Source organism: Arachis ipaensis, chromosome B07, assembly GCF_000816755.2.
Source record: "Arachis ipaensis cultivar K30076 chromosome B07, Araip1.1, whole genome shotgun sequence".
Classification (NCBI taxonomy): domain Eukaryota; kingdom Viridiplantae; phylum Streptophyta; class Magnoliopsida; order Fabales; family Fabaceae; genus Arachis; species Arachis ipaensis.
Window position 1 is genome coordinate 2,703,795 of NC_029791.2, and position 9,542 is coordinate 2,713,336.

A 9,542-nucleotide genomic window follows, 5' to 3' on the forward strand; every position below is an offset into this window, starting at 1 on the left:
ATTTATTCACTTATTAATTTTTTTTTATTTCTCACGGTATGTTTCGACCCGACAGACCAATGACTAATCCGCTGCGGTACTGAATTTTATTTAAGAGTTTGTCGTTGACTAATGAGTTGATAAAAGCAAAATTTCATCTCTAATCTTTCCGAGCATGGTATGATACTATGATGGTAACACCTAAACCGGAAAGCAAGCAAGTTGAATCCTGCAAGACCATAGTCTATTAATGAATTATCATGATCTAGTTCTTTGAATTTGTAACTTAAACATTTGAAATTGATAATTAAATATATAGTAAAAGATGTTGAGGAAGGAGAACTGGCGAAGGGTTAAAGTAACACTTAGCATTATTTGCTATCGAATATGAATACCCAAAAAATGATGTTGGTTATCCTAAATATTTAAATAAGCACAGTGAAGACCAGAAAGTTGACGATATAAATGCAATATAACAATAATACCATGCATGATGAAAAAAAAAAATCATTATTGTGATAAAAAACTAAGATGCCAAAAGCTTCATATTGATGAAACATGTAGAAGGCATTCATATTAAGTTGCTACAAAGTTCAACAGTAAAGTATTTGGAGAAGAACAAAGAAAATTTACATTTATCTGCTATAGAATGTGAGAACCAAAAATGGTGTTATAGCGTGCTTATCCTAAGTAAGTGCCGGCGCAGCGAAGCTGTTATTTGTGTCGAGAGACGAAGATTTGATAGCAGGCGATTGGCATCCAGATGGAGGACTATGTAACTTCTTTGAAAACAGCAATGACTTGCCTTCAAAGAAACTTGAGAAAGATTGTTTTGGCTTTTCCTCAGAATTCATCTGATCTTTGGTTACAGGACTCCTCAACAGTTTATCTTTGCCATTAAAGATAAGCCTAATCCTCGCAAGACGGCTCTTTGGTTCATCTACAGCTGATTCTTCTGGCTGCTTCATCATTTTCAATGCTTCCTCAGGATTCAGTAACATTGTCTCCACTGTTTGATACACCTACACGGGGATATGATTGATACATTCTTGAGACAAATATAGCTATCATATAGTTGCAGATAAAAACTACCATCATGCACTCAGATTCATAACCTTATATAGTGAATGAATTAGACTATAATCTCTGCTTCAATTCAGTTTTGATTTCCTGCTGTAGGAAAATGCGAAACAAAGAAATGAAAACAAAAAAGGCACAACTTTATTGTTTTCACTTTTTCTCTTCGCAAAATCTTGAAAATAGAAAATAAAGAAAATGAAAAAAGAAATCAAACAGGCTGATCAGACCCATAGTTGGATACATTACAAAGCAAGGGTGTTTTCTGCTGGGTTACATATTGTCATATTGACCATTTCATTTTTGTTCTTCAATAAATCACTACTTGAGATTCCTCAGGAGGTTTTGAGGTGCTAGTTTAATGATAATTAGTCACTTATTCTAAAAGTACCCACCTGGACAAGGTCATCAATGTGCTCACTCAATTTGCTGCTTTGACATGTGGAAACTATGTACTCCTTGCACTCATAGAATAACTTTGAGAAGTCTCCATTATTGGATAGCATAGGTTCTGCATTCTCAATGCCTAAACCAAGCTGTATAAGCAGATCAAAGATTAGACATATGTCTTTTAAAAAGAGTTGAGAAATATTAGAAAGGCAACAAGTGGCATAACTGTTGATGAATAAAGAATAAGTAAGCTATTAGAGAAATCTAGACAACTTATAGAAAGAAGAGAGAACAAGCAGAACCTCAATCAAGAAGAGTGCATATTGTGATTCATAATTTGAGCAATAGTTTGGCCAATACACACTATTTTCTTTTAAAGGATATGAAATAATCAAACGTAATAGCACACCTGTGCTACCTGAAGTTTTGTTAACAACCACCATAGATAACCCGAAAACCTATATTAGAGTTCAAGATAGGCTCTATGGATATACTCAATAATTTCTTTCCTATGATCTACATTATAGTCAAAATATTCAGCTCTAAATTAACACTTCGTGAATTCCAGTCTACTACATCAAAAATAACAACTAACAAGGATATATGCTGAATTGCTGAGACTTGAGCATGGCAAATTCATCAGGGATGTGATGACAGATGCCTCAAATTTATACTAGAGAAACATAACAGTTGCGATAATAATAATTAAAATATAGAATAGAACTTACCAGAGAAACAAATAGCTGTCTAAAAAACTCAGAAGTATGGATCTTTTCAAATGCATTGAGGATGCCCTCCCTGCAGCAAAATGTAAAAGGACATTCAAGTGATTGGATTTAAGTGGAAAATATAAACCCAAAAACTATTATTTGGACTTACACCGCCAATTCTTCATCAAAGAGGGGTGCCTGCTTGACAGCTGGGACTGGTTTGGATGTTTCCCATAATTCACGCCACAAATTACCTGCCATCAACAAAGTAATGGAATTCAGAGAAGTTTTCTGATCAGATATCAAGAGAACACAAGTGCCCAACTTTTCTCCAATTTTCACATGTTATAACAAAACTAAGACCACCACACTGGCGAGACTCACTTTTCTGAATTTTGTTTTTCCAGACATTTTTAATTTAGGCATTCAGTTTAGAAAAAGGCATTTAATTCAGGGATCATTTATCTTATAACAATGTCATAAAGGTTGAGACTAAGATGTCAACATTCTCAACTCGATGCTAACATCATTGGGCCAGCAACGAATTTATTAATTAATATTTTGTTTTTGAAAACAAGTTCTGCGGTTCTGCCATCAGACATTTTAAACCCGAAACAGAACAGCTTACTATTATAGTTCAACCATCCATCTATGCCATACAGTATGGATTCTGCATATCTTCCTCACAAAGTCACAAGGCATCAAAGTATGTCCTCCACGGAAATTAGATCCATAATGAATATATAAATGATGATAAAATTTATAAGAATCCGGGAAAAGGTTTCCCATAATTGGTGTCAGGATACAGTGAACAAGATATTTTTGTGTCAAGCATAGTATTAAACAAATTTATCAAGTGATGATGTTATGTCGGTATAGACAAAGACCAAGCAACCACATTTCAGCTGATTTTAAGTAGCAATATACAATGTAAAGGATCATTAGTACACCTTCTTTTTGCATTCGCCGACTTAGGCAACCTCTGCCATCAAGTGATTCACCAGCGTCAAAAACATCACTATCCTCAGCAGTTGCCTTATTTTGTGTCCAGTCCGGAGGAGAGTACCACCTTACAAAATCCTCCAAAATACATCCAGGATTTGCAGCCTAAAATATGGTAACCAACAAAAGAAATGTTGATAAGTACATTAAAAACATTCAGAGTAGTCAGAAGCATGCAGAATAATTTAAAGTTCCCTTCAAGGGAGAGCTTGACCTTGAAAGCCTGCATGTCGGAGAGGAGTTGAGAACACCCAACACCAACACTGAACATAAATGGTAAGGAAAATTATCAAGAAATGTGAACTATCTCTCATTTCCATGACACACACATGCACATAATTCACACATAAATGAAATGAGAAAATGGATTCATAATTTACTGAAGCTGAATATCATACAAATCTATCTGATTTAGGGAACATACCTCCCTGTCCGCAGTACAAACTCCTCTGTTTCTCTGATTAGATCTTCTGTAAGCAAAGGCCCTTCCTACATTAAAGAGACACAAAGTTCTTGAGTAAGTTTGAGTATTAATCATATTATATGGCACAAATGAAAAATCTATCAAACCTGGGTAGCAGGACAGTAAACAGGCTCGCCTGTTTCCAACAATGTCAGATCTCTAGCTGGTCGAACTGCACCAAGTCGCAGAACAAGATCCCCAGTGTTCACTCTAGCATATAAAACAGGACTTGAAGGATTTCTGACTTCAGAATTGATTGGTTCTTTTATGTTTGAACTAGCTTCCATCATCATAGAATCCAGAGTGTCAGTGGCAATAACACGGAGCCTTCTCCGAGAGATGCAACAGTTAATTACTTGAAGTTGTTGATACAGAAGACATGCCTTCAGGTCTGGAATATCATCCGGAGGCACTCCAGGTAAATATTGATCCTCAGACCAATGTTTTCTGAGCTGCATTAGTAAGAAGATGAAACCAAAATATTATATTTTCAGCTGGTAATTAAGAAACAAAATAAAGCAGTGGCAATACTGAATATTACTTCAGTTCTAGTTAGAAGTTTGAAACCAGAAGTGCTTCAAAGATTTCTTTCTTTTTTCAAGGACAAGTAGATCTCAATTTATCCTAAGAGAGAATAAAGATATAGTTCTACCAATGATGATGCATTTTATTAAAAAGATATTCACTTTATAACTAACAGTTACTTAAGATAATAGATGATAACTTATATATGTTAAATGTATTGGGTTGGGTTGATAACAAAGGGTTAATGATATCAAAATGAGTTAAACATACTTCAGCAACAACCCTGAACCAGAAAAGAACCATTTTTCGAATGGACTTGAAGTTTCCAATGATTTCAGCTAGCTTAACAACAAAGCTTTCAGGAGGAGCACCATGAATGTCTCCCCACAAAGATGTTATGGAAGTTTCCCCTGGATTGGAGTCAATCTTTCGACTGAGAAAATCTCCCTCTGTGGATATATTACAAATATTATAATGAGAGTGAAAGACCATCACTGAACAATGAGTAAAAGAGAAAAATGTTGTAAGTTTAGTAATGCAACATACCCGGATCAAACAGAGCTTTAATCAAATTCACAACTCTCTCATCGCCACTAAACTCAGAGGTAAGTTTGTCTTCCTTTTCCCGCATCACTAAAGCCTTCACTGCTGAGAAACTCAAGGCTGGTGAACTTACTGGCGAAGCTGTAAAATCTTTCAATGACTTTGTTGTACTTCCAGCCCTATTAAAATGTTAACAAAAATTTTAATGAAGAGGCTAGTCATATCGTTAAGCTGAAAATCTTTGTCATGATAGAAATGAGAATCTTGTTATATTGAAAAAGAAAATTGCAGTGAACAATTGAGAGTGCCAACTTTGAGCAATAGGATGCAGCAACCAATTGGTCTTTGAGCATCTCCTGGGAAGACTCAGGAAAAAAGGGGCAATAAAAAGGTAAAAGAATTGCAGCAAGTAAGTACAACTTACTCAAAAGCTATAGCCAGTTGCTTCAGCACAGATGACTTAGGAATTGGATCTTTTGTATCAGAAGTTAAGCTTTCAACCAAGGGAACTGCTTCTGCAGCCTATGTCAAAAATTCCAGTCATATATTATAAAAGAAATCAATCTGTAATTAAATTGGAATTGTCAAAGAGACCTCAGTTGTGTCCTTAAACATATGATTCATAATAAATAAGTAAACATTACTAACTCATGTCAACCACATCATGCATTCTGGATTATATTTTATTTCATTTTTTAAATGAACTTTGTCACCTTGGCCTCAAGATCATTCTTCATATTCAGGATGTACAAATTTTCATCATAAAATGGAATTGCCATGTTTGCATCCCCAACTTTATCTTCAAATTCTTTTCTCCCAATTCGAATATTCTTGAATCTCTCTTTCCAATCCTTCTTCCTTCCTATATGAGGTGATTCCCTCCCCTTTATATTATTCAACTCACTGCAAAGCTGCTGCACCATGCCAATACAAAATTCAACATTTTCCAATTTTCTCTGAATAATAATTATCAAACTCAAATATACAACAAAAGTTTAAAAAAAAAAAAATCTTTGTATAGTACTAGTTCAAAACTTCAAATTACATGATAATAATAATAATGATAATAAACAAATTCCAGAAAGCAGAACAATAAACAGTGTAATGGCGATTCACCTTGTGAGGAGATTCAATTTCAAATTCCAGATTCTTAGTGAAGCTGTTCTCTTGATCTTCTCCTATAAACAAATTGAGTCAATGCAATTCTCTTAATTTTCTATTCTCTTACACAAAAATAGGTAAAAATCTGAAAAATAAAAATAATAGTAAATGAAATTAAAAATAGCGGAAAAGAAAATTAAGACAAAAGAAAGCTTTGCTAAAATTGTGTGTGGCGAGAGAAGAACTAACCTTGATCGAATTTGAAGTCGCTGAGAATCCGCTCCGCTTTTGCAGCTGCGGAATGAAACGCCATTCTCGCTCTATACACAAAGGTTGGTGGTGCCTCCATTATCACGCGCCGAAGGTGCGCACGTTAGCCCCACGCTCCTTCTCAATTGCTACTGAACCAGCCATATATATAGCTAGAAGAAGAAGAAGAAGAAGAAGATGGCCGGCGTTAAATTCGTTTCTTCAAATTCGCGCCGGTTCTGTCACTTTCTTTCTCTGCATCACTATCCATAACTCCCATGCACTTTGATGTTACGTTAATTAATTAATTAATTACGTTAATTAAGTTAATTACTTTATGACAAAGTTGTAGTCATGTATATCAACGGAGTTGACTTATTGATTTAATTTTAGTTTGACCTCTTTTGAATATAATATACTTTTATTTATAATTATTAGACTCAAATAAATCCAAAATATCTTGTAGTATCAGGATTCGAACCAGCTCGTAGTGTGCTTCCAAGTGGAGCAGCTTGTTGGAAAAGATGATAATTACGATGCAAGTAAAATAACTTAATAAGGAGATTATTTGCACCACCATAAAATAAAAACAAAAATTATAAGTACATTTTATTAAACGCAAATTAATCAAACTTTTAATGTAACAATATCCACAAGACTCAAATCTTCTCCCGACTAAGCTAATTTTTTTTTTTATATGATAGAGAATTTTGTGGAATGCTAAACACTGATTTTGGAGTAATTCTCTAAAATATGAAATTAAAAAAAAATTATTTGGGACGAATTTACTTTATTTTAATAAATTTTTAGGGGGTAAATTTTATTTTAGGATTTGCATGAGATGCTTTTGTTGGTCTTTTTCAATTCATAAATATAAGGGGGTTTTTGTATAAATTGTCATTGCATAAAAAACATTAAAATCCAAATTATCAGTACATAAATAGTGTCCTTTATTCTTTGAAAAAAAAAAGAGTGTCCTTTATTTATAATTCGTCTAGTAAATTATTATTAGTACAATGATATTTGAGAAAATTACCAAATACTACCATTCATTTGTAATACACTGATATGAGTACAAAGAAAATAAAAATTGACTTAAGCATACACATCAAATTAAGTTAAATTAACCATGAAGGATTATACTTTCTATATTTTTTAGGTTTTGGGCCTATGAGCCCATTACTAAAGGAACAAGCCCTAGATTCTCGACTAAAAGATTATAAAGGCCCCTTCTACAAAAAGCCCATACTCGTTAGGATACTTGTTTTTAATTTTTTATAGTAAAAAAAAAAACCGCGTAATTTTACAATTTTTTATACTCAAAAATCAAAATCGCAGCTCGCTTTGCGGGTAATGCAGAAAGCGAACGAGATTGCGCGCCAAAATGGACGACAACGACGTGGAGGACGTTGAAGCCGTTCCTCAGGTGTCTCTTTCATGCATTCTTCTTCGATTTTCACTGTTTCGTTGATCGCAGAGAAAATGAAAGAAAATTTTGAACGAATCACTAGTTTTTTTTCTACTTCTGCTATTTCGTTTCCATTTAATTTAGCTGAAAAACTTGAATGGCGCTATTATTTGCTGAGATTAATAATTAGTTGTTTTTTGTAGATCGCGCTCTTACTCAAATCGTTGATCTGAAATATAACACTTTGATGAGCTTTAATTTTAAAATTACTGTTAATTGTAGCAATGGATTTTTGCGAAACAGTTTTGAAGAAATGACAAGTATTCTGGTTTTGCGGTTAAAATGCAGGTTTACATGGCTTGCATCTTACACGGTCACAGGTAAACTTGTTTAATAGCTCAATATTGCAAATCTTGCTTAAAACTGTTCCGTGTAAAAGAAGCAAAACTAAAGTTAGTTTTCTTGCCTTAGAAATTTAATTGTGCAAAGAACTATAGTAGGAAGGCCATCTTGAATTGTGTGGCAAAATATTTTAGAGACATTGGAAATTAAAAATAATGCACAATGTGCTAATGTTTTGGGAGAAAGCCGTTAGATGATTGATTATAAACGTTATATGTTGCTGAATGTTCTTGCTCTTGTCCTGTTACTCGTAATCGTATTCACCAGGATTTTTCTTACTTCTTGAAATGGAAACTTGTGCCTGAATTCAAACCTTGTGATGATTTCGTAATCATTCATTCCAGAATAGGAGTTTCTTACTATGATTCCAGTGTTCGCCAACTTTATGTGCTTGAAGTATGGGATGATGGTGACAAGCTTTATCCAGTAATTGATATGGGTATGTTTTCTTTCTTGTTATAATAAAGTTTAGTTTTAGTTTCTATATTCCTTGTCAGGGTCATGGATGAGTTATCTTTACACTAAAAGCTCCATTGTTGCACTTAATATACCCGTTTTGATTTGAGGTTGAGTGGTTTCTTTTATTGGTATAAATTGTAGTGTATGAATATCTCTTGGCTTCAATTATTTGTGCAGTGAAATATCAAGCAAACCCTGTAATAATTTATACAAGCTCTAAATGTGAGGAATCCTTCTTATCTGCTCTGCAACGAAGTGGTAAAATGCACATCATGCAGTTGACTTATGAAAGACTAGTTTCTAGGATACCTTTTACCTATTGAAGTGATGCAGATGAAGCAGCCGAGGCTCCTCAAGTAAAGCTTGTTAAAAGCTCAATATTCAGTTATGAGCAAGCATGGCATAGGTATTGATACTGCTGTGATCTTAATGAGAAACTTGGAAACTCAGGTGCAGTCAACTTCGTGTAAAGTTGATAACCGTGAGTTGTTAGATGAAAATTTAGTCAAATCAGTCAAATTATTTAATTGCTCTCAGCTATTAACTTCATGTGAAGTTGACTACACCTGAGTTTTCATCTTACATTTTTGCATTGTGCTTGTCAATAATGTAAATATTTACTGATAGGCATTGATTTGCATAGATATTTTTTATTCCATGGTATTTTGGATATGAAAATTTGATAAAGCTCTATTGCTTGGTCCATTTCCTGATTTTACAGATTAATTTACCTGCGAGTGGTGGGAATGGATGAAGGATTAAATGAAAAGGAGAGGGTTTATTATGTAAGTTTGAAAATGATTGATGTTAGTCATTTGCATCTTTATTTCATGCTATCATAATAATGGACGTTCAAGGATCTTTGGATGGTCGCCTTTTAAGTGCATGCACTTAGATCATCAATTCAAAGCTTTATTTGTGAATTTGTTGCTTGCATTTAGTCTGTTATGGGAGACATCCCTGTATCCAGTTATTAGTGTAATAAACATGAACAACTTTATATCTAATGCCACCCTTCTTTTTTACTATTGTCCCTGATACAACTTCAGTTGAGTTCTATGATGGACATGGGAAGTGAAGTACAAGTTCGTGCTAGCGGTGGTCTTCTTGCAATATTAGAGAATGAAAGGATTGTAGATACTCTTGAGCAAATGGAATCTGGAAACACATCAATTACAGTAGATTCTGTAGCAGAAATTTCATTGTATCCTTTTCTTTATTCAACTCTCTCTTT

At 34.0% G+C, this 9,542-nt stretch overlaps 2 protein-coding genes across 3 annotated transcripts in view; one reads left to right on the forward strand and one right to left on the reverse strand.

The window, feature by feature from the left end:
• On the reverse strand, positions 528–6,350 carry LOC107608079 (rab3 GTPase-activating protein catalytic subunit-like). Of its 2 annotated transcripts, none has more exons than XM_016309968.2 (14): positions 6,040–6,350; positions 5,806–5,867; positions 5,403–5,600; positions 5,114–5,211; positions 4,693–4,868; positions 4,417–4,595; positions 3,729–4,073; positions 3,583–3,647; positions 3,373–3,421; positions 3,107–3,263; positions 2,326–2,410; positions 2,175–2,244; positions 1,452–1,592; positions 528–1,001 (listed from the first exon to the last, which is right to left on the reverse strand). In XM_016309968.2, exons 1-14 carry the CDS (start codon positions 6,137–6,139, stop codon positions 666–668), a joined length of 2,061 nt encoding a protein of 686 aa, XP_016165454.1. In that variant the 5' UTR covers positions 6,140–6,350; the 3' UTR covers positions 528–665. The 2 variants fall into 2 exon arrangements, with proteins under 2 accessions (XP_016165454.1, XP_016165453.1); XM_016309967.2 differs by having other exon boundaries at positions 5,403–5,603.
• Positions 7,359–9,542, forward strand: part of LOC107606549 (DNA mismatch repair protein MSH5) — an 8,888-nt gene continuing 6,704 nt past the window's right edge. Inside the window, exons 1-7 of the mRNA XM_016308601.2 lie at positions 7,359–7,465; positions 7,796–7,827; positions 8,194–8,288; positions 8,486–8,566; positions 8,642–8,714; positions 9,030–9,093; positions 9,358–9,512. Coding sequence (XP_016164087.1) covers positions 7,424–7,465; positions 7,796–7,827; positions 8,194–8,288; positions 8,486–8,566; positions 8,642–8,714; positions 9,030–9,093; positions 9,358–9,512 — 542 coding nt within the window. The 5' untranslated portion in view covers positions 7,359–7,423. The remainder of the gene's footprint in view (positions 7,466–7,795; positions 7,828–8,193; positions 8,289–8,485; positions 8,567–8,641; positions 8,715–9,029; positions 9,094–9,357; positions 9,513–9,542) is intronic.

Coding starts and splice junctions, on each gene's coding strand:
- LOC107608079 (XM_016309967.2), bottom strand. CDS start 6,139: ATGGAGGCACCACCAACCTTTGTGTATAGAGCGAGAATGGCGTTTCAT. Junction 4,074..4,416: donor GGTTCAGGGTTGTTGCTGAA/GTATGTTTAACT, acceptor TTACTAATGCAG/CTCAGAAAACATTGGTCTGA. Junction 1,002..1,451: donor ACATTGATGACCTTGTCCAG/GTGGGTACTTTT, acceptor ATCCCCGTGTAG/GTGTATCAAACAGTGGAGAC.